The 27962-nt window shown below is 37.4% G+C and overlaps 1 protein-coding gene across 1 annotated transcript; it reads left to right on the forward strand.

Moving 5' to 3' along the window:
- Positions 1 to 1810: 1810 nt before the first annotated feature.
- npffr2a (neuropeptide FF receptor 2a) lies at positions 1811 to 27037 on the forward strand. The gene is made up of 3 exons (XM_038298279.1): positions 1811 to 2143; positions 22077 to 22176; positions 26056 to 27037. Exons 1-3 carry the CDS (start codon positions 1816 to 1818, stop codon positions 26906 to 26908), a joined length of 1281 nt encoding a protein of 426 aa, XP_038154207.1. The 5' UTR covers positions 1811 to 1815; the 3' UTR covers positions 26909 to 27037.
- Positions 27038 to 27962: the final 925 nt, after the last annotated feature.

Consider the following 27962-nt stretch of genomic DNA (forward strand, 5'->3'; position numbering starts at 1 on the left):
AAATAGACCTGTCTTGCCAGATGGATTTCACTTCTTTTCTTTTATTAACAGATTGCAGAGTGGCACTTTAATTTTTTCTATCTTTGAGCTTGATACAAATTTTGACACAGCTGCATTTTTATTTTCTTTATTTTTGAGCTTGCTGTTATTTGATGTAGATTTGTATTTAGATACTACTTGTTACTTCAATAAAATTGGAACATTTTAAGATTGTTGAATATTTCATTAGCATTGTGTTGGGGCGATGGGGACAGGCGGGGCTTGAAAATTCCCCCTTGTCCAAAGTGGGGAATGACAGAAAAAGTTTGAGAACCACTGCCTTAAGTAAACAAAATGTATATCTCCATTGGTTAATGAGTTAATCTAGTGATGCAGAGCTATGTATATGGGGCATTTAATTTAGCACTCATTATTGTCACAGTTGTTTAATGAAAATGTGACTTTTATTTTTCTATATGTTTATGTATGTTTAAGTTGTTCCCCTCATTCACAACTATAATAATCAGTAATGAAACAAGAGAGAAAGAAACAAACAAATAATATGTACTTGGACCTCAGGGTGCAATTAAATACATCTTTTTTTTTAATTTTTAATTCATTTTGTGCTCAACATATTAAAGTGAAGGGAACAATTATTTCTATAAATACCAATCTTAAAACTATGGCATCTGTATTTCTTCAGACTCCTTCACTTTCATGCCTCAAAGTTGCAAGTCTACTGCAACTAAGAAAGCTGAACTTGTAACAGCTGTTTAGTGAATAACAATATCTATATCAAATTTTCTATAATTAGGCATCTTTACAGTTTAGTTACTATTTACATTAGTAACAGTTTCCCAACATAGATAGATACACCCGATTTTTCTGCGCATTTTATTTTTGCTTTTTTTAGGGGGATGGCAAGGGTTTACTATATTTTATGTGTTTCAGAGGGAGTAGTGTTCCTATGTGGTTCCAGGGGGATAGTGTTCGGAATAGTCATTTAGTCCCCTTGGGCGGCTTGTATGGAGTTTCTTGATCTAGTTCTATTTATAAATCCATCTTTCTTGGTTGTTATGTGTGAAACTAGTGTTGCAGGCCATCAGACTCTGGTGAAAAGTGAATGAGTGGTGTGTCCGGTTTCCGATCACTCAACCTTTGTTGTTGAAATGGGGCGTAACTAGGTTGTAGAGTCTGGATGTTTTAAATTGCATACTGTTTAAGTCACTGTTTATTATTCCTAAAAGGTAAATCTGGAAGAATTAAACTGGAGCATCTCTCTTTAAAGTAAATGAGGATGGTTGGTGGAAGAGGTTTGCAATCCGCTGCCAAAAAGGTTTGATCTTATCCTATCCTGTTTTAAAATTTAATTCCTCTTTAATAAAATATTTTTGAACAGAATTTGTGTTGAATTTCAAACCAACTAATTACTACATAATTCATTTATATTTTGGCTTGCTCCCTTTTCAATATTTTAACTTCTCTCATGAGGTCCAAAATGAAATAAACATTTCTGTTGCTGTGAAATTGAGGATATCCTAACATTTTTTTTTATCTGATCAAATCTTTCCTCTGCCTTGGGCCTGCCTGCTTCACATTTGCTTCAGCAGTTTCTTTTTTTTAATGCAGGATTTTAAATTTCTGTTTTCTTTTGAAAGGAGAATGCATGGGCATTTTTTTATTACCAGACTAAGGGAGAAAAATACGCAGATAAATGCACCTAAATGGGTATTTTACATACTTTCTGACTTAGCTGTTAGCTTTCTTGTAGTAATTTCACCTCTCAACTTTTGCTTAGCCATTTCGTGTGCTTTCATCTCTTTTTGCAGATTTAAAATGAATGAAGGACAAGTAAACAACTCCACTCATCTGTACGACAACTGGACATTTTATAACTCTTCCGTGGAGTACATCACACCCAGGAAGAACATCACATATGTTGGCTATTACCTACACCAGCCGTCCACTGCAGCCATCTTCATCGTGTCCTACCTGCTTATCTTTGTGGTGTGCATGGTGGGAAATGGTGTGGTGTGCTTCATCGTGCTGAAAAGCAGAAATATGAGGACAGTGACAAACCTGTTCATCCTGAACCTCGCTGTGAGTGACCTGCTGGTGGGAATTTTCTGCATGCCCACAACTCTTCTTGACAACATAATTACAGGTAAGCAAAGTGTTAAATACAGTCGATGCTATCAAATAGTTTAGCTAATTAGGTAGTATGTCACCTTTTTTAAATCAAGATGGTTGCATAAGTATATCATCTCAACCTGGGGGGTGGTAGAACTCATGGTAGGGCTTGTTTGTGTCAAAGAAACTCTCAACATTGTGATGAGATATTTTGCTGGAGCTAGACCTCCCAGAATAGGGTTCTTGCTGTTTTGTAATATAGCCAGAGCTTCTAAGTTTAACTATAACTCTTCTCTTATACTGTATTATTAGGAGGATCTCCACCACATTTCGTGCTAGGTGAATAAAACTGCTTACCCATGAATTATGATAATCCCATTCTGGATTTTCATTCGGATTTTACCACTACCTTTATCCTGGTTAGACATGGACCAGACTTTTCTCTCAGTTCTAATAATGACCAAGGCAGGTTGATGGCCCTGGACAGCCAGGAAAACTCTGCCTGTGAAAGGAGTTGTTCAGTCACAGTGCCTCCTAAACTCAAATAACCATTTTTTTCAAGGACTCTGCATCAAACTGACCATATCAATGCATTTTTTTTATTTTTATCTTTTTTGGCACCATGTTTCTCCCCCCCCCAATGTTTACATTTGATCACTGCTGCAGGAAATGTCATGAAAGCTGTAAAAAACAAAAGTTTTGTATATACTCTGTGTATACAAAACGGCATTAAAGTTTGTCTTAGTCTAAGTCTTTTTTAAGTCTTGTTTTTTTTTTGACTTTTTTTTTCAAACTTCCTGGTTGCTTGTAGGTAGAACTTGGCCAAAACGCTAAATGAAACTTAAATTTGCAATCTGTTCTATTAAACCGCACAATATAAGGATCACAGGTTTGTGGGTATGCATTTTTCCACAAAACATCTAGTGCAGATGCCAGGCAAGCTAGATGAGCAACAGAGCAAATAGAGCAGGAATAAAAGATTTGATCTGACTTTGGAACACAAAATATAAATCAATAATCAGCACTGTGTGGATGGGAGGGGGGTATAAATGGGTGATATAGCTTTTATCATTAACTCCTCCTGCCTCCGTGAACTATGAAAAACTGACATATTTAAACAGAAGAATCCCAATTTTCCCAATTTAGACTTCCTCACAACATAAAGCTTTTAACTGGAATATGTACAGTAAAAATATGTATGTGAAAGAACTGGGTGGGTGGGATGTCATGTAGGTCGCGAGGTCAGTAAGTCAGTAAGTAGATGCTCATTGCTCTGAAGCATTGTCAGCAGGCATTTACATAAAGGAAATACATAGACAAAAATGACATTAATACAAGTTATTAACAACAAGGATGGATTAGCTCAGTCATTTATGGTACCTTTTTACTACCTTTACAGTTAATGATGAAATCGATTGTGGGATGAAAAACATTTGGCCTTCATTCTTAAGAATAAATTTAGGGAATACCTTCCCCCTATAGAAAGCAGATCTTAGAGGGACTATATTGTTTTATAAGCTTGTATGCTTTTCTTTCACTATCCGTATATTTTCTCCATGCTTGCCAGAGGATTTCTTCTAAGCCTCTGCAGCACAGCCAGCAGCTGTTACAAAATACAGAATACTCTCAATAAAAGCAGAAGAGAACATTAAAACTATTGGTCAGTTAAAATTTTTATTGACGCCAAATGACCATAGTTTCTTTTAAAAGCAGAGTCTCTGCTTAGCTTTGGTGCTACTAAGGTCAGTCCATGAGTTGCACTTACGTGGCAGTCCCTAACCATGCCTAGGTTCCTGTAGCATGAGACGGTCTTAATCTGTTCTTTATCAGTGATGGTTGGGTAGAAGAACTGAAGCTTCCTGAATGCAATAGATGTTGAGAAATGTTTGCAAATGTTTGGTTATAAACATTTGTTTTTGATTTGGGGAAGTGAGTTTGTTTGGGAGCCTGAAATGTTCCTAGAATCAGAGTATTTTAACTTCTAAAAATACTGTTAAAGTTAAAAAAATAAATGAATTAATGGAAGAATTACCATCCCCAAGTGAAGCTGCCCCACCCACATTGTTCAAATAAAACAAAATTCATGTCAGGCAATTCAACTAATTTTGTGCTTTAATGTGCAGCTGGTATGAACCAATTCAAATTGCTGTCACTTTTTTCAGCTACATTTCTGCGGCTTTGTGCACCAAGCATATTTTATTTTTGCTGCTTTTGTTTTAAAACTGCTGACAAAATGTTTTGATCTTCAACTTTTCTTTAGCAACTTAAAACAATGCAGCACAAACAAACATTTGATACACAAACCATCACAACTAAGCAGAACTGATTGACACCAATTTTGTTTAATTTGAAGAAGGTGGGGGTGCGCACTGATCTTTAATGCACTCCAGAAGTTTTTATTACTTTATTCAGTTGCCAACCATGCCTTGACAAACAGAATCATTCCGTATTTAGAAACAGAAGCACCTGTCCCGTATTTAGTGGAAAAGGAACGCACTTTGTCCGGTATTACTGAGAGTAAAAAAATAGTCAGTAAAAGCTAATGGAAAATGAACACGTTACATACAAAACTTGCAGTAAACTTGTTCCCGGGCCCTGTCCTGCGTTGTGACCAATGAGCTGACAACATATATGCAATGATCCAGAATACCCTCATCCCATTGGTCAAGCCAAGTGTTGCTCACGGAGAAGATAGCGGGAGAGAACAGAGCAGTATGGGTGACAAACAGAGTAATTTAAATGCTGATGCTGTTTTTAGGGGAGGTGCACCTTCACATAGCGATGCTCCCCCTCCAAAAAACAAAAAAGGATGCAGAAATATAGGGAGGAATGAGAAAAAAGAAATACCTCAGTGGAAAAAAGGCTGCAATAATGAATATAAAGCACACAGCAAACATGCATCTAATTAAATGCAGATTTGAGTCAAATAGTTAAAAAAATAATTTCACACACAAAGGGGGGCTAAGAAAAAATCACCACGCCAGGAGGGGTATAGGCAATCGGGTCAGCTGGCACGCACATGAGACGTCACTTTTTTTTTTCAGGGACTTGGCAACGCTAACTGGCACTGATCTAGCACAAACATTTGACACTATTTTTTGCTTGATTTGAAGAGGGTATAGGGACAACTTCACTCAGCTCAGTAACCCTACCCAAAGAAGTAATTTTCTTTTAAAAACGTATTCAAGTAAATGGAACTGGTTAAATGTAAATTGCTACTACTCACCTCTCATGCCTATAAAAGAAAACCAAAACACAAACACCCATGGATGATTAAAATATTATGCGCTCAATATCTGGTCAGGACTCCTTTTGCATGAATGAAGACATCAATGCAATGTGGCATGAAGTTGAATAGCTTGTGGCTCTATTGTGTCAGTATTAGAGAAGTTGCCTATACGGCAACCTTTTAGGAACTAAGTCTCACTATAAACCATAGATTGAAGCAGTTCAGATAAAAAATGAATCCCTTGCAGGCACACTGATTGCAGATGTAGCATCCCGAATTTAAATGAGCACAACTGGCAAAATAAGATAAAAAGTTGGGAAATCACAACAGAAGGAGCAGAAAATAGATTAGAAACACATTTAAAAGAGAACATAGTTGATTAAAATCGCTGGGAGGAGAACTTGAAAGTGGAGTTTTACCTGCCTATTGGAAATTACAGTGTGATGAGGTATTTAACAAGTTTAGAATTAGGCCATTTCTAGAAAAAGGACACAACCTAAAGATGTCTGTCTAAATAAAGCAGGATGCTGTAAGGTGTGCAAAAGAGTAATTCAATTCTTTTAAGCGTTTTTTTAGCCTCTATTATTGATATTTCTCTTGTAGTTGCTAGTTCCATGGGTCTGTTTCAGATGGAGAAAACTTTTCAGCTTTAAATACCGTATTTTCACGACTATAAGGCGCACTTAAACGTCTTTTTTTTTCCTCAAAATGTGCGGTGCGCCCTATGGTGCGGTGTGTGTGTTGTAACTGCGACTTTTGAGACCACCTCATTGAGGAGATGATGAAAGAGTGGCTGAATGTAAGGAGACCAGGTGTTTTTTTTCCACCCCTCACCATCGCTGTTAATATGTAACTCCATGCGTGCCCATCTCACAGCTGATGTGAAAAACATGGGGAAACAAATTAACGCTGCTCGACATCGGTGTGAACCGGACCCAGCAGGTGCAGCAGAAGCAGCGTGTTTACATGCAAAGTCAATGGTTGACGCGCATATAGGTGCAGCAAAAGGTCCCGCAGCGCATTTTGGTGCAGCACGTCGGGAGCGTTTAAGCATCTGAAGCACCACCAACGCGCTTCTGCTGCTGGAGATGGAAAAATTGAAGTTTTGCTGCTGGACGCGCCGCATCAACCAATCAGAGAAGCTGATCTGGGAGCTGCCAGCGAGACAGACAGCGCTCTGATGACATATGATATTAACGCAAATGGAAAAGGCTGGATGGATGCGTGGCTGAGGCAGGTGTATGTGAGAAGACTAGGTGGTTTTTTCCACGCATCACCATCGCTGCGTGCCCATCTCACAGCCGATGTGAAAAAAAGGTGAATCAAATGAACGCTGTGCTCGCCGTTATCCCGGGGGTCTGACAAAGGAGCTTCCACCGCTCGACATCGGTGTGAAGCAGCCGTTCGAAGTAAGGCTGTGAGCGGCGTGGGAGCGATGGATGACAGACTGAGACCACAGTTTCAGGATAAGAAGGCAGCGCCGGGCAGATTACGCCACAGTTTGCGGATGGATTGTAGATGCTTGGACTAAAGTGTCTGCTGGCTCTGTTGTTCAAGCTTTCGCAAAAGCCGGCATTATTTCTGAGGAGCTGTGCTGCACGGAAAGTGACTGACAGCGAAGAAGGGGAAACTGGCATGTCTGATTTAGCGCAGCTGTTTTATTCAGAAACAGAGGATGAGGACTTTGAGGGGTTTGATTAATACTTTGTAATAAATACATGAATAAAGCACAAACATACTCAGTTTTGCTCCCGCTCTATTTTTCTCCCTGAAAACTTAATTCAACAGCATCCCCGGCGCGTCTCCTCCTCTTCACCGCGGTGGCTGGCAGGTGTTTTTTCATCTAAATAATCTAAATCTTGCAGCTATATTTGCTGTGATCAGTGGGAATAAGGTAGTTTTAATATGTTTTTAAGTGAGAAAGTCCACCTGAAAACTTAATAATTGCAGTCAGTTCATCCAGATTATCTATTTCTGTCGGAGGCGCTCAGACCCCCACATACCAGCGGTGCGCTGACAGCAGAAATCTCTTCATCAGCAGCCTGTAGGCTGGGCAGCCTGGGGTTCACCGCGGCTGCTGGCAGGTGTTTTTCATCTAAATAATTTTAGCTGCAGGCACCAGGATACCGGCAATAAAAGCGAACATATTCCGTCAGCAGGTTTCAAGATTTTAAGTTAATTTAGGAGTGACCACAGCGCTGTGTCATCTGCGATGTGTCTGCCACACGGCCAGCTGCCAGGTTTGATTAATACTTTGTAATAAATACATGAATAAAGCACAGTCATACTCAGTTTTGCCCCCGCTGTATTTTTAAATACGTAGTAGAGGTATTTAAAGGTAGTAGAGGACTTGTACCTGTATATAAAAAATGCGCCCTATAGTCCGGTGCGCCTTATGTGTGTTAAATACAGAAATGGGACACATAACTGAGAGTGAGCCTTTTAGTCCGGTGCGCCTTATGGTCGTGAAAATACGGTATGCTTTATTCAGAGATCAAAAGGGTAAAAATACCTCTCCTAATCTTTTGATGTTTGCTTCTGAGAATTTTCATTATGTCTTATTTCCATATGAATCTTTGGTTGAGATTTTGCTGGTTAAGCTTGAAATTCTGTCATCTTTTAATTAACTTTTTGACACTGTATGCGAGGACTTTCAGTCAGACTCATCCTTTGCTTTTACATCAAACCTGTCAAATTTTAATCTTTGCTACAATCCAAAACCATAGGATTTTAAGTATTTATGTCTTTTTTTATTAGTTTCTGTGTTACTGGATTTTGTGATATATGAAAATGATGAAGGGAACTTTGTATTATGAACTGAATATGAACTGAATTTTGTATTATGGTATAGAATGCCATTATGATGGGTTAATTAATGGGGAGAGGACTTAGACCTATCCTTTCCAATAATGGAACCCTTGAACAAGGTGGAAATGACAATAATGATCTGTGTCTAATTATATATTTATGAAAAATGTTTAATAAACTATTAGGTAAAAATATTTAATTAGGAAATCAGGACTGCATTCTTTTTTCAAAGATAAAGAAAAAAGTTTTATGACTGTAGCCCCATTTACACTAACCTTTTGAAACTGTGCCGAGATCAGTCCCAGCACGGTAACCGAGATAACTGTTGAGTGTAAATGGCATGTATAGCTGAACCGGTCCATGCCAGACAAAACTAAACCAGTTCTGGCCCGGTTGTCAGATAAGTGCATTAGCAACCGCATCATCTCCATACAGTCAGCCTCCGTAATCATGAAATTTCAGACATTCATAAAAATACTGTATTCCCTACCTTGCCACACGATTGTTACGGGTGCTGATTCTGCTTAGCACTGTGATGAACCTCAACTCCTGTCGTTGCCCTGATTAGACTATCATTTGTCGTATCCACTTCCCAAAACCCGATTCTGTCAAGTAAATTCACCAAAGGCTGCGTCCTTTGCCTGACTCTTGGCAAACTACCTGAATGTTACGGTTACTGCCATGTTGATTTGCTTGTTTACCTCTAGAGGGCTGTAATACTGTAGATTCTCACTAGGAGGTGAAGAACTGTGCTAGCGTGGTGTTTAAATGGCTGTAAGGAACCAAGCTCTGCACGGTTAACTGACCCAAGTTCGGCACGGATCAGTTTACAGAGGGTAGTGTAAATGGGGCTATATTGAGACTGGTTTGTATGTCATTAAGGCTGTGTTAGATTAAAACATACAGCAGACAACAAAAAGGCTCACCAGCGTTGCAGGAATATATCACTTTTAGTGCAAATTAAAGGTTATCATCTAGCATATTGTATTTGCAAATGTTAGCAAATGATTGGGGTTCAATACATACATAACATTTTCTAGAATATCTTTATATGGCTCTTTATAAAAAGTATAAAGAGCGATTATCAGTGAAGCACCAATTCGATGAGTCATCATGACAACAGGCAATAGAAGTGCCAATTTCAAACCACTGAAATTAGAGATTTTAATACATAAATGTAGAATGTGTTTAAAAAATATGGAGCACTAGCACTACAGCTAGAAAAGGAGATGGTGTTGGAGAAGATTGCTGCTAGAGATAATGCCTAAGTTTATATGAAGTCTCAAAGGCAGGCTGTTTTGACATTTATTAAAAGCTCTCTCCTCTCATCTGTTCCATTTGTAGATCACTAAAATAGGATTCTTCCTTGTCAAAATATCTTTTATTAAAAAGTTTTTCAAACAGGTATCATTAGGTTATGTTTCCCATGGCAAAATAATTATCCTAAATTATCTCTAGTCCCTTCCCCTATCCTCTAGTGTCTCCTTGGTCATTCTGTATTTTGTAGTCTCAGACTAAAAGAATATTGCATGCAGTAATATATCACAACACAGGCTCTGGCGTAGAAATTTTGCTGTACCATTTTAACCAATTAGACAAATAAATTGCAGTAGCCTCTCTTTAACCTATAAAATAAGCACAACGACTGTTTTTGGCTAGATTTTGCAGAATTAAACAATTTTACATACAAATTTTAAGATTTGTACGTCACATAACGATAGCACTGTTATGCTTTAATTCAAAGATTATCTGCAAATGGCAACGAGTATAAACCAGTGATCTCTATTTATTCACTGGATTGCTGATTGCCCGTTGGTAGTGCAGGGTTGAAGGAAGCCACCGGCCGCCATATTGGTAGTCCCTAGTTAGACTGGTCACAGTGTAAACAATATGTGTGCTAGAGCATTGAACAATGATGATGTTCTCATTTTCAGAGGGGCTTAAGAGAGATATTTATCACTTTGACACATACGTGCTGTTTCATAGCATAAGTAGATTACTTTAACTTATAATAAAAAAAATACGCAAATTACCTTGCATAGTCATTACGAAGTCAATGAAGTCTCTAAATCATGTATTATAACATATTGCAAATCCATAACAATAAAATTAAAGGGTTAATGGGGCATAATAATACAGATGTGCCAAAAGTGCTAGATTGATGATGTACATGTAATAGACATGTATTGATTACATTGTTATGGCAATTACATCTTACACATTGTTTCAAGGTATAGCATCAGGTGTTGGGGAACCAGAGCACCTTGATGTCAAATGGGCTACTGGAACAACACAAATGAAATGGACGAGATGTGAGAACTGGGCTCTATTACTACCTAAGTAACCCTAACCAGAGAGGCTATATGAGAAATGGAGACTTTGATACCCCAGTCTACAATCACAGCTAAACAACTAGTAACTCAATGTTCTAACATCCGTAAACAACAACTGCTTTCACAACTTGAAAGCACTGTTCTAGCAAGGAGGAACTAGAACCCCATGTCAGAGGGAAGTTAACACCAGCCCCCTCACCCGCTCCAAAAAGTGCACCCACACTGGACAGGGCAGCAACTGACCTGAAAACTAAGATCATGGCAAAGATGTCCACCAGGCAACCCCGAAGCCAGTTACAGAGACTATGAGAGGTACCATTAGAAAGTCTACTAGCAGATGTGAATGAAGCTCTGCAAGCAATTCCTGTATCAACCATCACTGACATAGCTGATATACTGAACAGCAGCAGTGATCCTAGAGATGCTTGGCTGTGAGCACAACCATGTAATGACATACCCACCATGGAAAGGAAGGCTGGAGGATTAAATCAAGGCAACAAGGAAAGAAGTGAGTCAATTGACAGAGGCTCTAAGATGTACAATGAAAAGGCAAGTACCCAAGAGGTATAGCCAGATGCCCATAACTGAAGCACTGGAAACTGCCAAACAAAGGCTCCAAGCCTTGGCCAGCCGCCTAAAGAGATACACAGGAGACAATGAAGCCAGATGGGTACAGTAAACCGGCTGTTAGCAACTCAACCAGCAAAAGTGTACGCTCAGTGGCAGGGGAACAATAGTGAAACAACCCCACCAAGGCTGGAAACTGAACAGTACTGGAACGACATATGGGAGGCACACAACAGGGAGGCACAGTGGCTGGTAGCTCTGAGAGAGGACCACAGAATCCATTGATACCATTACTTTCCCAGCATGGGGCTTACAAAGTAATGACATTTCTAGAGGTGCACCTCTAGTAATGGCATTTATATCTCAAGATGTCAGACTTTTAGGGTGTAGGTAATACAGAAAATAATAAGTCTGGAGTCTCAAAATTATTCTTCCGTGTTGCTTTTCTTTTTATAAACTTATCCTGACCTTGAAAATGAGAAACAAAGCTTAGGATTAAAAAAAAGTTTAACTTATCAAGAACATCTTCATTTTAAAAGAAATTAATATAGGGAAAGAAAGGTTAACTTTTCGGGTCCACAGATGTGATGTATATATTTGCAAAGTATATGTTTATACTATATAAAACCACTTTTACAGTGAGTTTAAATATGGTTTTATTTCCCATCTATTGACAGCTAATATATTTCTGGAAAGACTAAATGATCAGTGTGACATTTTGTTATGATCCAAGGAATAAAGGAATCCCTTAAGGGAGCTGAACTTCTGAGCTGTCATGGAGAAGAGCATCTTAAGTGCAAACACCAGGGATTTTCACACGCTGTGCTAATTTCACCTGACAGCTGGCTCTTGATGTCACACATCTCAAATGATCTCCAGTGGCAGCAGTGTTGACATGCTCACGTTCTTGATGCTGGTTGAGTGGGGGAATGTTAGTAATACCGGTTGTGTGGGGGAACTTCTTGGCATTCTCACTCTGTTCAAGCAGGGCAGAAAAAAAATTACAATTGCTTTGGGATGTTATATGTAAAGTGAGGTTTACCGCTTTTAAAAAAGCTGTTTAATCTGAGGCTATGTTTACCATAAATTTGTAGGCTGGTTCATTTCCCATTGAAATTAGAGTTACCAAAATCAGTTTCCAGCTAGCAAATCATAATTTCTGTCCAAGGATTACCTCAAGTCTCTCATTAACAGTAGGTTTCAAGCATCAGAATTACAACGAAGAAACAAGCTGTTACAAAACAAATCAGGAACATGTCCAATACTGACTAAGTTCAGAGAATCCCCAGCTGACTGAAGGTCTTTGGATGGTAAAATCCCTTCTGCCACCACATAATCCTGAAATGTGTGGGACAGTTTGCAGATATGCAGAGTAAACAGAATGACATGTTATTAGCTTTTCAGAATACCTCAGCTTATATGCTAAAAATGCTAAAAATAAAAATAAAAAAAGAAGAGAAACAAACAAACCAAAAAAAATCTCTTTGAATATCTAGCCTTGGTCTAACAGCAAACAACATCAGCCCTAATGCAATGCTAAGAGCATGTTTATTGCCTGGGATTAAAGTAAAAATTTCTAAGTGTGTGAAATCTGAAAAAGCTGTTTTAAATGAAATATTAAATTTAGATTAATAACATTTAAAGGGAGCTTTAACTGTGTTTTATAAATTACAATGGAGGAACATTAAATATAGCAGTTTTTTTTCATATGTCAAATTTTACTATGAAAATACAAAAAAGATGATCTTAGATCGTTTTTAGGATAATTTTACATGTTTGTCAGGGCGACCTCCTGTGAAGTGAGCCCGGTTGGTAAGCAACTGCCTTCTGTAACCCTAAGCAACTTCTCTTATCTGAGTAAGATTACAATTTCTTTCAAAATCTGCAGTCATGTCTCATGGTTATTTAATAAATATACATATGAAGTGTTATTTAAAGAGTTTATCCCAAGCGATCTCTTTTCAGGAAAACAAATCAGAGAGAGAAAGCTTCAAGGTGTAAACAGAGCTTTTCTTTAACATCATCAATAAAAAAAGAGCAAATTAGCAACAGCTGAAAAGGAATGTCATGATGGACTTATTGAATAAGTCCTTCACAAGGCAACACAAAGATGCACATCACAAACAGCCATGCAATGATTAACATCTTAAGTAGATGTTGAGTGTCTAAGCAACCCAGCGTGTGCTTTAAGACTTTCTAAGAAACCATCTCGCTTCAAGGAAACTGGGCAAACAACTGCATCACCCTGCAAACTTACTCTCAGTAGTTCAGCTCATGGAGAATTTCCTCAGAACATTTGATAAAAAACAGATTATCACCACTTTCATGTCTGCCAACAAAATAGTTTTGAACAAATTTTGGTGTAAATGTTGTGACAGTAGTGCCGGAAGCCAACTTATAAGTCTTCACTCTCTGCACTTCATGACTTATTCAATATTTTTTATTCTAAGATACCAGAAAACACACTTTTAAAACCCTTTGTGTACATGTTTCTGAATAAGACCATCAGTGATGATTATTTTACCACTTTGCTCCATGTATTTTTCACAAAACCATTTGTATCTTAATAATGACTAATTTTATATCTGTTTTATTTTTATTTTTTTAGAAAACTCATCACTAGCTTGTAGAAACTGTTCTACTAGTTCTGGGTATCATTTCAAATGTCCTGGATTTGTTCTATTTACAAGGGCAAAATTTGATTCAACTCATGACTCAGTTTGAGTTTTTTGATTCAGAAAAGGATATTACACAATAACAACTATACTTGGATATGGAAGAAAATGTCAAAATTAGCGATGTTGCAAATACTAGAAACAAAAAGATGTATTAGTGAAAGTATGCATACTTCCATTATGAATTGAACCAAGTAGAGATATATAATGTACATCATGTATGTTTTATAAATTTGACTTGACCAAAACAAAAATGTAATATTTGAATGAATTCTAACTTCAGAGCAGGTTGTGTAAATAATGTGGCTAAAAACACATGAAACCCAAGATATTCAATTTGATTCCCATGACTGTGTCACAAAGTTTTTCTACCAACATTTAAAAAAGTAGAGCAATTTAAGTTTTTTTTTTTTTTTTTTTTTTTTTTAATCAATCACTGTCAGGCCATTCAAAGGAAACTGGATTACAATGGATTGATCCATTTTTTAAACCCACCCCTGGATTCCACTATTTAAAACCTTCCAATTATATTCACAGTCTTTAAAGCAAGCCATTAATACCTAACAGAAATCAACTAATGATTTCTTGAATTTCAGCGAGGATGACAATGGCAGTCAGAATGCCTTTGGCTTTCCTGCTTAATAATATTAACCATAAAGCAGATTATGGTGATTTATTAAAGGTGATTTATTTTCATCACAGATGACTAATTATTTCTGTTTTAGCATGACTGAAGACGAAAAGGTTTGCAGCATGAAAGCCTGTTTAAAGCCTGCTTATCCAAAAGGCATGAATGCATGGAAACATTTACAACATTAATTATAGGGTGGCAAAGAAGCCTTTAAAGCAACGTTGAAAAGGCACAGCCCTTTACTTCACTCATGTTACGACTGTTGAGCATTAAATGGATCAAAGGCCAATTCAGAGACAGGAAGACATCATGACTGTACTTTAATCCACTCCTTTTGCAGTGAAAGATTAAGAAACACTGACAGCACATGATTTAAAGTATGCTCTAACAGAATTGCAGTGGCCTTAATTCATTTTGACTATTGACCCTTTTGATATCATAATGGTGACATAACATGGTATGTTATTAACTTTTAGGCTTTATGTTAATCAAAGCCCTACTTATAATGAGCAGAAGTTTTAAGGGAATACAAAGGCTTGAAAATATTTTCTACTGAAACATTGCATACACAAATATCGCTAATTTATCTTTTTTTTATTCTGTATGGGGATTAGATAACCATTCTCAGCGAGTTGCATGGATTGACTAACGATTGACTAGCAAAGTCCTGATTAGTATGTCGGCTTTATTTGAAAATATCCTATTTCTATGAGAACTGCAGTAGGGTCAGCAGCTGGATGGGATTTAGAAGAAAATATTGAGCTTTCTTTTTAACTTTTACCTTAACTTGATACCGCCAAACTTATTTTTTGTAAAACAGAGGAAAAACAGTTAACTGCAAATAACAAAACAATTACACAAGTTGAGAAGGGGAAAAAACAACTTGTGTACCAACCAATCTGCTCATTGCTCAAGAGAAAAACATGTCTAATAGTTGTAATCTCTAGGTAATAGTTAAGGAACTATAAGGGAAGGGGGTAAAATATGAATTGTGAGAATGTTAAATCAATAGGACTGAAGTGATGACACTTGGTTGGTGGTCAACATCTATTTGAGCAATATATAGAAATGGCAGAATAGTCAATGACAGAGAAAATTGGCCAAGTTGATGCAGGAAGCCATTTTAAAGGAAAAAGGAACATCAGAGACTATAACCAGAAGGCAAAGGGCTTGTTTTTGTCACAGAGATCAGAACGTGAGCTCCATCTCAGTAACCAGAAGGCAGAGGGCTTGTTTTTCTCACAGAGATCAGAAACTGAGCTGCATCTACTGTAAGTCAAAGAAATCTGTCAATCAGAAAATAGGCAAAACTCATCAACAGTCTCCCAGCCCTTCATCGGGAAACTTTTTGGTGGCAGCCTCATGTTCTGTGCTGCTTTTAAGCAGACTGCTATAATGAGATCTGAGTGATCAACAAAGAGGAAAATGCAGCACTGTTTCCTAAAGGAAGGAATTTTGGCTCCATTTAAGTCGATCGTCACATCAATGTACATTATTCTGATCAATCAAGCTGTTTATACAGATAGACTGGAGGAGGGTATCCGAAGTGTGACTCAGGGGCCATTTCTTACCCCTTTCTTCTATGGCAATTTGAAAAAATGTGGAAATTTTCATTGCATAAGTGCTGGCTTAATTTAGGAGCAGTTATTATCGTTACAAATTAAAACCTTGCAGATTGCTACGGCAAGAGTATTTAACTCTTTACAACAAGGCTTTGTTGATTCTCCTTCATTTTATAGTTAATATGATCATATTTATCAAATGACATCTACTTCAACACACACCTTATGTTTGCTAAGAATATGGAAATTTCCCTAAATCAGCCCTCCACCACTCTGCCTGACACCTTTAGTTTGGTTTCTGCTGCCTAGCTTTAAAGTGTATACATTATAAAGCAACTTAGTAAAAAAAAGGTTGGGATTACAGACTTTTTCTTTAAGCAGAGGAGGTGTACTTTGTTTTTTCAGCTTTTGACATCTTCTGTTTCATCAGTCAACTAGATTTAAATAGTTTATAACTTTTTAAAAAGAACTTTTCTACAGTTAAATAAGACCATGAATTTTACTTTAGTTTTTCATTGAGTGACTAGCACATAAGGAAAACCCTAATCCTTTAAATTACAGAGTGCACTGAACTGTCTGTGCAGTTAGAATAACTCAAGCTTTCTGTTGAACTCAGAGGGAGGCTTTGAGTCAAATTTAAACAGCTCACTTAAAAGAGATGGACAGAAGGCAAACTCTGAAAACAGACACATTGACATTAAAGCTACCAATGTGATTTATAGATAGAGCAACTACTGAGTGCAAGACAATGATTTTGCTGGAGGAGAAGACAAGGACATTAGGTTGAAATCTCTTACAGAGTTTATACAGAATAAAGTAGGGAACTCTAAATGCAGCTTAAACTGCAGCTTTGTCAGCGGCACAGCTCTCATGTTTTAGCCTAACATAGTGTACACATATATATAATGTAGCCAACTTCATCAAATTAGAATATTTAAAAAGTTAATTTATTGCATGTTCCATTATACTGGGAAAGTATATCTACAATTTATGCACAGCCTGTTTTAAAACCTTTATTTCTGTGATTTTGATGTTTTTCTGTTTTATGTAAAAGAGCTAATAAAAAAGAAACATTAAACGCTAGAGTATTACATAAGCCATAAAGCAAGACCATTTTGATCCAGAAATGTGGCTTAATGGAGGGTCTGTTTACTATGTGTTTAAAGGTTGCTCTTTTCAAAATGTACCTTTAATCTAAAAAAAAAAAAAAAAAAACTCTCACTGGAGAACACTTACCATTTTACTGAATATGAATGTATAGCTGTATACAGTAAGCAGGAAAACACATTAGTTCAAACAGTCTGTAGTTTTTACATTGATCTCACCTTTTCAAAGTCCTCATATAAAAACCAGATTCAAAATAACCTGAAAACATAGAGATGTACATTTCCTTAAAGATTTCACACCAAGGTTTATAAGCTATAGATCTGAGAGGATTCCATTCAGGGAATCCAACTTGCTTTCAATTTCAATGACGTTTATTGGCAAACTATAAACACACATGCAAAGCCATATGCAAATATTGTTATTGGTAATTTTTTCATTTGATGTAGCAAAGTATCCAGGGACTGCTGAGTCTATAGGAGTACATTGAACTCATTATGTTAAAGTATTCAATTTGAGATGCTTTAAGCTTTGTGGCGTCGATATACATGGATCCATGTTTTTATATTATTTACTTCCATGACAGCTCAACTTTGCTACTGAAGCTGAGGCATAAGTTTGGTTGTAACAAATAGATTAAGTTAAAGAAACATTGCCTTTCTTCTCTAACACGTCTATCAACTGCCCTTCCAACTTACAAGAAATGTTTATTCTTCCAACTTTTCTCCAGATTCTTTCTCTTTTCCTGTATTCTAATCCTGAATATTTTGAATGAAAGCCTTAGTAGATTAGTAGTAGTCTAGATGCCTATATGCACAATGCTGCTTTTTTTTTTTTTTTTACTTTTTTGTATATTCCATCTTTTTCTCTTCTTAAAAATAGTGAAAAGCAAAAGAAGGACACAGAAATCAAAGATGGGTTGAGAGTGAAGAAAATATAAAAGCATAAACGAGAAAAGCTCCATTTAGACTTCTATACGCCTTCTTCCTGCCAAATATAATGCTATTAAAGCATATAGTAGGAGTTGTCCTATTTACATTCTTTTTTCATTTAAAGAAGAAATATGTACTGTTATGATTTCCTTAAGAAAGAAGAAACAAACCATCTCCAGTCATCCATGATAAGACACCTACACAATTCAGCACCTCTGCAGGTTCAGCCATCAGGCTTCCTAACAGACATAGAAGCTGCTCCCACTCTATAAGCTTCAACGTTACTGTGGGCAAATCCCTTCAGCGTTCCCGTCCCACTCATGTGTTTATAGATATGACCTCTTCGAAGCCCTCTCAAATGATATATGTGGAGGAGTTAAGGCTAAGTCAAATTCCATACAAAAGGAGTTATCAAGCTGCAACTTGTCAAATTTGTTAGTTGTTGATTTAATAAAAAATATATGTACTAATTTTTGATTAATACAAATTTATAGATTTTTTATTATACCAAAAAGATGAAAATTAAGAAATTCAGCAATAACCTTACAATCTATACAAAATATGGCATCAGACTTAGATGAAATATGTCTAAGACTTAGGGCCGGATCTATCAAAGGTTTGCGTGTATAAAAACGTGAGCTATTTCACTGCGCACGCTAAAAAATGTACAAACTGATCTATCAACAGCGTGCTAAAAGGATTTGGTCTTTAAAACGTGCTAAATAGCGCCTCTTATCCATTTAGTACTTTTTCTGCAATGAATATAGAATATGGGGCGTTTACATGCAAAAGTGCGTCTTGTGGGAGGAGAACATGTAAATATATTAATTTAGCACTCACAAAGTGATTTATTAAACCTGAAAGCAATTTTGCTAACGGTATCTGACTCTATATTTAACACGTTTCAAAAGAAGGTGCAAATGGTCTGTATGCATAATCTGACCTCATGGCAGCGGTTATTGTCGCAAGAAGGAGACATCGAAATGAAGAAGACGCAGAGAACGCATTTTTTCACTCCGTGTGAATATTTTTGGAATGAACGAGAAAACGATCATCAAAACATATCGTTTATCCAGCATTGCCATTTTGGAGCTGTTGGGGGAACTCCGACTGGATTTGGAGCCAGCCACAAGGAGGACCCACGCAATACCAGCTATCACAAAACTCCTTGCAACATTGGATCTCCCAGTCTCGTTTTTCAGAAGTGCTGTCCGACGTTCTAAATGCCATGTCGCCCTGACGTCCTACCAGAGAACCCCGACCTCTGCGCCTGTGGAGCAACATGCCAATGCTGCGGGGATGCGTACGCGCAGTAATCACATCCACAGTCACTTCTTGTGAGCCATTTGGTATGTGCATTTTTCTACAGGCCAATACAAAACACCTATTTTTTTTTTTACTGCAATGAAGTAGAAATTCAGCCACATACCACCTTAGGGGATAAAGGTTGCCAAAGTTTTTTCTTTATATATATATATATATATATATATATATATATATATATATATATATATATATATATATATATATATATATATATATATATATATATATATATATATTTTTGGAGGGGGTGGGGGTGTCACTGTAAGATTTAAATTTCTTAATGCACTAGTTTGTACAAACTACTTTGCCGCAAACCACAAAACGCGCAAAACCATCATTTAAATAGGGCGTCTCCAACAGTTTTGCACCTGCCACCAGTTACGCAATCGCTCTTGTTAAATCACCCGCAAACCATGGTTCAGCCCCTTGCGCAAAATTCACAGTTTGCGAGCGCAAATTACTGCACGCAAAATTGGATCTTGATAAATCCGGCCCTTAGACTTAGACTCAATTTTTTTCATCCTTTGGGATTACTCCTTCAGGGAAATTCTGGTTCCAGTAGCTTATATAGAGTATAAAGTGCAGAGTTAAAACAAGAACCCATTAAATAAAAATACAACAGACAATATAAAAAGAGTGAACATAGTAAAAAAGAGCACAAAAAGTTGTAATGTCCTGGAATATGTTTCCTTTAGATATAAAAATATATGCATGATTGAGAGCTTAGGATATATTACACAGCAGTTGAATTGGATTATTGCACATGCACTGCAGAAATGTACTCAGCATATAAAAAAGTCAAAATTATACAGACTACACAGTAGTTGGCTTGGATTATTGCACTGAATTATATTTGCATCTATTTTAAAGAGTTTTGACTGAAAATTATTTGGAAAGATTTTTTTTGTATTCTTTAAAAAGTTTCTTAGTGATTAGGTAATCTTGGAAAACTTGAAACATTTTTTGTTCACAGACTCACTGTACAGTATGTTACAAGTGTTTAAGTGTACAAGTGTTTAAGCTTAATCAGTGTTAATCTTAATAATTATGATTTATCTCTAAAAACAAAAAGAAATTTAGTTGCTCCAAAAAAGCAGATATATTATAGAACCATTGAGCAAAAAATCATTATTTTATCTGTATAAAAAGAAAAAGTAGTATAGTGCAATGTCAGAAACCATCTCTCTGTGTTGTTCTCTACTCTCATGTGAACAGGTTCTACTCAAGGCTTTATTTCCTCCCTGTTCAGAGGGAGCAGTGTAGTGTGGGAGTAAAACTGCAGAGTACTTTCAATAGATCGAAACATTCACCCGGAGATGGTCTTTTACTAAAATGAACTCCACTTGCTAAGTTATGAGTTACTCAACTCCTCACTAGACATGTTCCTTTGGAAGGTGATGCTGTTTTGCTGTCCATTTATCATTTGGAAATATGTGGAAGCAAAGGTTCAGGTTGGGGTTGCAGCTGGAGTGGAGTTAAAGAGAAGTTCTGTCACATGTCTACAGACAGTGCTCAACAGCCCAGCTAGTGGTAAAATTTCACTCATGTGCCTTTGAAGACCAAAAAAGATATTTCACACAGAATTGTGGTCTAAATGGAAGGTCTTAGCACTCAACTTAGTAAAGTTTTAGGCTAATATTTCCATACCAAAACCCTGCTAAGGAAAAGTGGGTGCAGAAAATAAGTGATTGGATGTATAGTATGATTTGCAAATCAGCACTGGTTACAGAGACTGGAATTTCACACTGCACCAGCTTGGGTTTTGTGTCATTTAATCTATTTTCAGCCTGTTGAAATTCAAAATTTAGTAAGCACTGTGGATAGAAGTCTGTTCCTTTTTCCTTTAATTACTGGTAAGCCTCTGTCTCTGGTTCAAGAGTGGCCTACTTCAAACAACATCAGAATTGTAGTCCAGGTCGCGGATAGGTCTTTTATTGGTTTTGAAGCTGTTACTTTATCTCCACAATTTTTAAATATCTTCCACTGTATTAAAATGACTTTGCTGTTTAAACTCATGGCTGCATGACTGTTTCCCTCTATTAAAATAAGGTTAAACTTGTCTAAATAGAGCAATTTATGAGGAGACTGTTTCTTTTGCAGTTTTCTGGATCAGCCTCCCTGTAGAGTATGTCAATCAACAGTAACCTTCCCATAGCTGTGTATTCCATGATGTCAGATTTTTGTATTCATGGGTATTAATTGCTTGGTCGATGCTGCCAGTAAGTCTTTTGCTGGAGCTTTGTTGTTGTCAATGGGCAGCTTCCTTTGACAGAATCCAGCTATATCCATCAATAATCCATCAATAATTTTATTTCAAATCTCTTTTAACAATCAGAACAGTTTTGTTCTTGCAAGGTAATGATATTATCAGTGCACTATCAGGACAGTAGTCAAGACTTGCTCAGTTTCTTTAATGTAATGTGACTGCAAAGGTATTTGCACTGTTTTATCTTAAGGATGCCCACAAATGTGCAAAAACTAGGAACTTTATCCTGGAATGTAGAGTTCTGAAGATTCCTCATTAAATTTGTTGAAATCTTCAATATGATCCTAAACTGCTTTTTCTGTTATATTTGTGTGTTTCATAAAAACATATTATTTGTGTCATAAAATAATTTTTTTTTTAAAATGACCGGTGCTCAGTCGATAATCATCTCTCATTGAAAAATTGTTGTTTGACTCCCTAAACCATAAGTACCCCTTTATGTGTCACAACTTTTAGTTAAGAGCCCTCATGCAATCTTTTTAAGCAGGTTGTCCCTGTGGTTAAAGAAGTTGGATTTAATTTTTTTGTCAACAGGATGGCCTTTTGGAAGCCTGGTCTGTAAAATGAGTGGCATGGTTCAAGGGATTTCAGTTTCAGCCTCCGTCTTCACTCTGGTTGCCATTGCAGTTGATCGGTAAGGATTCTTTTTTTTTTTTTTTTACTAAAACAGAGCATTTTTTTTCTTAGTATGTGTTTTTAAATATTTTTTTTGGTAAAATTTTATTTTGCAAGTATTGTTTCCAGTACTAGTCTAATTTTAGTGTTTGCAGTACTTCTTGTACAGTTCGCTGCACGTTGATGTATTCTAAGCACATTTGTATCCCTTGGCCACAGTAGGAAAGAGTTGTTGCAAATCTCAATGTATTGAAGCGGTGTTATATAGAAGAGGGGACCTAAAAGCTTCCTCTCTGTCTGCCCATTTCCCATAGAGATATTGTGATTACTCTGGGTATGGGTGGAAGCCTTAAAAAAAAGAAAAAGCCAAAAAAAGAGATATGTTGCATACCATAAGCCAAAGCATTCAGTTGCTTCAGAGGACTTAATGGAGGATGGAAGGGCGACAGAAACTATCAAGCTTTGAAAGTGACAGCTGTTATTTAGAGGTTAGGTGTCCTGTGATATCATTGTCAATGTTTGAAATCCCTAGAGGACACCATCACCCCTGGAAAGAAAATATTAATTCTACAGTGCATTGGTGTCTTCAATTTAAAGTCACCTTATCAGACAGAAAATTACTAGTATCAGAAAGGGTAGGAAGATTAAAAATTGTTAAAGCTATTAAGATTTTTTTTATGATATCTAATTGTGCTAACAGCTTTATAGATATAATGGAATGACCCCAAATGCAATTCAGGAAAGTTGGAACTAATCAGACCATTTTCAACACCATTTAGTGATACTTTCTATGTTAAAACTTTTAATAAGTTAAGCTGTATCTTTAGATCCAACAGATTTTACAGACAATTTAGGAAAAAAAAAACTTTTCTCTTTGTTTTGGCTGGAATAGTCTAAGAAGGTTCCAGTGTTAGAAAATAACCCACATTATCTCACATTACAAAGACAAGTTAAATAGATAGAAATTGCTTTAATTCATATCACGGATACACACCTGGAAATTGTTGAGTCTACATATTTTTTTTAATCTTATCCATGATTCAATGCGTTGTGGAATCACCTTTGGCTTTAATTAAAACTACAGGTGTTTTTCCAATCTGAAGTCTAAAAGTGTTGCGCAATTGTCTTTACAAAATAGATTAAAATCAACCGAACTGGATGGAGAGGGTCTTTGAACATTAAGTATTATACAGATTCGGGCCTAGACGTTAGCCCCATTTACACTACCCTCTTAAAACAGATCCGTGCCGAGTTCGTACCAAGCTTGGATCAGATAACTGTGCCAAGCTGGGTTCCTTGCGACCGTTTACACACCACGCTAAGGGGAACACACAACGCTATAAGGCTTTTGGGAAGTGGATACAACAAACGATAGTCTAATCCGGGCTTACAGACGCAGGGAACAACTTCAGACATTAAGGCCCCGTCCACACGAAGACGAACCCTGGCCTAAACTTACCAAGTTTTTCACCAAACCAGGCTCTCATCCACACGAAGCCGGCGTTTCGGGGGTCTGTAAACGATCTTTTTTTTATTCAGCCTCCAGAGTGGGAAGATTTCGAAACGCCGTTTTCGCGTTTCCATCTTTACTCTCTAACCGCATATTTTTTTTTTACACGCATGCGTCATAGCGTCGCCTCTAAACACGCATGCGCGACACAGTATCACAACAACAATGGCGCCGTTGCTGCTAATGCTACTCACCCTGCTGTCGGGCTTACAACAGAATCTTCTTCTTCTGGAATATCTCCAGGAAGAACAGAGCAATATCGACGACATAGTTCAGCACCTGAATTTGACTTAACCACGAAAATGGACCTGCAGGGCAACCATGTATAAATATTAGTGCGCATGCCCAACATTTCGTCGCTTATTTTTGCTTTGGCACCACAGCGCCACTTACAGGCCTGGCATACATTTTGCAGCGTTTTCATGCATTCGTGTGGACGCTCACATTTATTTTACGTCTCCGTCTTTACGGCAAACGTTTTGGAAAATATCAGCGTTTCGTGTTCGTTTTGACTTCGTGTGGACGGGGCCTCAGGTTTATCACACTGCTAAGTAGAATCATCACTGGAAATCGTGTGACATGGCAGGGAAGTTAGTATTTTTATGAATGTCTAAAATTTCATGATTACAGAGATTGACTGTAGGGAGATGACGCAGCCTGTTCATGCGCTCTTTGTTATCTGAGATCCAGGCTCGAACAGAACAAGGCCGAGCCTTACCGATGAACTAGTACCAGTTTAACGCGGTTCGGTTGTGTCTAGCACGGTCCGGTTCAGTTGTGCCTGCCATTTACACTCAGCAGTTATCTCGGTTACCGTGCTCGGACCGTTCTAGGCACGTTTTCAAAAGGTTAGTGTAAATGGGGCTATAAATTGGGTCATTCTTAAAAACACTTTTTACTGAAACCACTCAGACCTTTCACTGCAGCTCTCCAAAGATGTGGAGTCATCAAGTCGTCTCAATGCCATGTGTTTGTTCTGTCCAGGCACTGAACCAGGTGAGTCCTATTTGCATAATGAAATTCCCTGTGCATATTTGACTCCCCTGGTTCACCTGGTCAGAACAAACACATGGCATAGAGATGAGTTGATGACTCCACATCCACCACCTCTGGCTCTCGCTGTATTTTATACTAGTTTTCCTGGATCAACCTCCATCTCAGTTTCAGTTTCATAGCTTTCAAAATGTATTTTTTCCAATATTTTCCTTATATCTACATCCAACTCTGACTCTTTCCTCTCCTTGGTGACTAAAACCATCATAAGTATGATGATGCCTCCATCATGTTCCAACAAGGGGATGGTGTTTTTCTCATCACAATGGAAGTTTAACCTTTCACAACACAAAGCTTTCAGCATTTAGGCCAGACAATTGTCTTTAGGTGTCACCTGACTAGAGCACCTTCTTCTTCATGCTTTTGGTGTTTTTTTACATTAGCAAGCACACCAAATTACAAACATATTTTTTAACTATTAGATCCTTTTTTTTAAAGAGCAGTTGTGAAGAGAACAGCTGTCAAAAGATTTACCCATCTGAGCAATAGATCCCTTCAACTTCTTCAGAATTATCTTGAAACTAAATGGTCTTTTTTCCAGCCTTTAATTTTAGGTGGATAGCCATGACTTGGTAGGTTTGCTGCTGTGCCGTGTTCTTTTATAGATCAGATCCTCTATTATACTCAGATCTATGAGAGGCCAATGCTTGGGATTTTGTTTTTACATCTAATTCTTTTTTGAACTTGTTCACAACTTTCTTTGATCTGTCAGTGTGTTCTTTGGACTTTGTAAAGCTGTTTTTATTCCCAGTAATGTTCTCTAAAAATCCCTTTACACAGTCACTGGACATCTGTACTTAAGCTGAGATTCACTACAGTTAGATGGATTCTGAAGACATTTGGACCTTATTTTATTTTTGAAAAAGAGGTAGGCAACGTCAGTCCTCCAAAGCCACTGTCCTGGAGCTTTTGAAACTGGTCTATGTGCATTCACACCTGAAACAAATAAATACTGAATAGTCAGGCCTCTGCTAAACGTGCTTAGATTTCAAGGTGGTATTTCAGTTGTGTTGTAGCCAGCATGTTCACAAAGGCTCCATGGCAGTGGCACTCAAGGGCTGACATTGCTTACACCTATTCTAAAGGAATATCCCCCTCCTGACCTTTCACCACTATACATTACTTTATTACTGGATAATAAAATCCTAAAAAATAAATAATACATTCACATTTTTGGTTTGAATGTGACAAACTAAAAGATGTTCAGTTTGGCTGAATATCTGTTCTGCATATCACTACACTTTCATCATTACCCTTTTGAAAAAAACAGTAGTTGTCCAAATAATTTCACTGTTCATGTATGGCCTAAATGAAGTGTCTCCTTTAAACCTGCAGGTTCAGATGCATTGTCTACCCATTCAAGCAAAAGCTCACCATATCCACAGCATCATTGATCATTGTCGTTATCTGGGTCCTGGCGATATCTATCATGTGTCCCTCTGGTGTGATGCTGCAGGTGACCAAGGAGCACACTGTTCGAGTCTTATTGGGTTACGACAACAAGACCAGCCCCTTTTACTGGTGCAGAGAGAACTGGCCTAACCAGGAAATGAGGAAAATTTACACCACTGTCCTGTTTGCAAACATCTACCTTGCCCCTCTTTCCCTCATTGTGATCATGTATGCTCGGATTGGAATTACACTCTTCAAAACAGCTGTTCCCACTGGAGGAAAGCCAGGCCAGGACAACCGCCACAATGTGTCAAAGAAGAAGCAAAGGGTGATAAAAATGCTTCTCATCGTTGCTTTGCTTTTCATTCTTTCATGGCTGCCTCTATGGACTCTCATGATGTTGAGTGATTACGCCAGGCTGACGGAGCAGCAGTACAGGATTATCAACATCTACATCTACCCCTTTGCACACTGGTTGGCTTTCTTCAACAGCAGTGTCAACCCAATAATCTATGGGTTCTTCAATGAGAATTTCCGTCGAGGTTTCCAAGCTGTGTTTAAGTTCAGCCTGTGTGCAGCAGATGGACAGAGGCGGAAAAGCTACTCACACAGATTGCAGGGGAACTCTGTGCTCCCAGCTAATAATGTACAGACATCACTGGAGCCCATTTCCTTAAACAGCATGGATAGGAACGCTTCCAGGCGAGTCAATCATGTCCCTGAACGGGAACTAGTGATGGAGGACCTGGAAAAGGGATCATGCAGTAGTGGAGGTGTGACTGCTGTGTCAATCTGATAACAGATGTTTTCTTCATTTATTATAAGGATGTCGAAATTTAAATCTGCCGTGCCTAAGTAAAGTACCACAACTAATTGAATGAGTTTCAGATATTGTTCCCAATTATGACATTTTTTAGTACGGACTAAAGGAGAAAGATAAAACATAGGAAAACCTATTCAGAAAGTGAAACTTATTCCTCAAAGTGAGCAACTTACCTTTGTTTTTCACTCTTGTAAAGAATTACAACTCTTAAACAGACCAGTTTAAATACAGTAGTTACTTTTTGGTTAAAATGTAATAATTTATTGGGGTTAAAATTCAAAGCTTATTGTGTTTTTTGTATCCTAATGATCCATTTAGGGCAAACTTGTCATAAAATGTTCTGCACAGAAAAAAAGGTAAGGTCTGGCAATATTACAAGCATTTTTCTCCTCTCCCATCGGCTCTATAAAAGTGTATTTTTGAATATTTATTAGATGCAGTAAAAAACTTATGCACCATGACACCTGCAGAGCACATTTCAAGTGAATGAATAAAACTTTAGATTTTGGTTGTAGTATTTGAGATGTTTGTAAAGAATATGGGGTAAAAATGTTTTCAATCAATGAAGGAAAACAATGCAAGGTGACTGCAAAAGGGAGCTCTTCTATAACTAGACTTGATTTTTGGAGAAATTAAAAACTGAAAGAGCCCAGATTATTTTCTGATATTAGGTTGTAAAGTTTCCTTATATCCACTCCTTCCTTGTACTGAGTTTGACCCTTTCTCTACAAAAATATCTGATTCCTTATGGTAAAGGTGCAACAAGATGTTTAACCATTGCTCCGAAATTCTACACCCTTTTCACATCATTAGATAATTTGGTTACTGCAGATTTATTAGCTGCGCTTGATTCAAGACTATATAAATCATCATTAGATCTAGAGAAAATATAGGTCCCTTAGGTATAGTGAACTAGTTGTCAAATTCATGAAACCAGTCTGGTATGTCTTAAAATTTGTGACCTAGTGCATTATCTTGCAGGATGTAGCAATTAAAAGTTTGTATGTTGTGTTCATAAAAAAATATG

This window comes from Cyprinodon tularosa, unplaced genomic scaffold (assembly GCF_016077235.1).
Source record: "Cyprinodon tularosa strain WSP-4 unplaced genomic scaffold, ASM1607723v1 ctg404, whole genome shotgun sequence".
NCBI lineage: Eukaryota > Metazoa > Chordata > Actinopteri > Cyprinodontiformes > Cyprinodontidae > Cyprinodon > Cyprinodon tularosa.

Coding starts and splice junctions, on each gene's coding strand:
- npffr2a (XM_038298279.1), top strand. CDS start 1,816: ATGAATGAAGGACAAGTAAACAACTCCACTCATCTGTACGACAACTGG. Junction 2,144..22,076: donor TCTTGACAACATAATTACAG/GTAAGCAAAGTG, acceptor TTTTGTCAACAG/GATGGCCTTTTGGAAGCCTG. Junction 22,177..26,055: donor GTTGCCATTGCAGTTGATCG/GTAAGGATTCTT, acceptor TTAAACCTGCAG/GTTCAGATGCATTGTCTACC.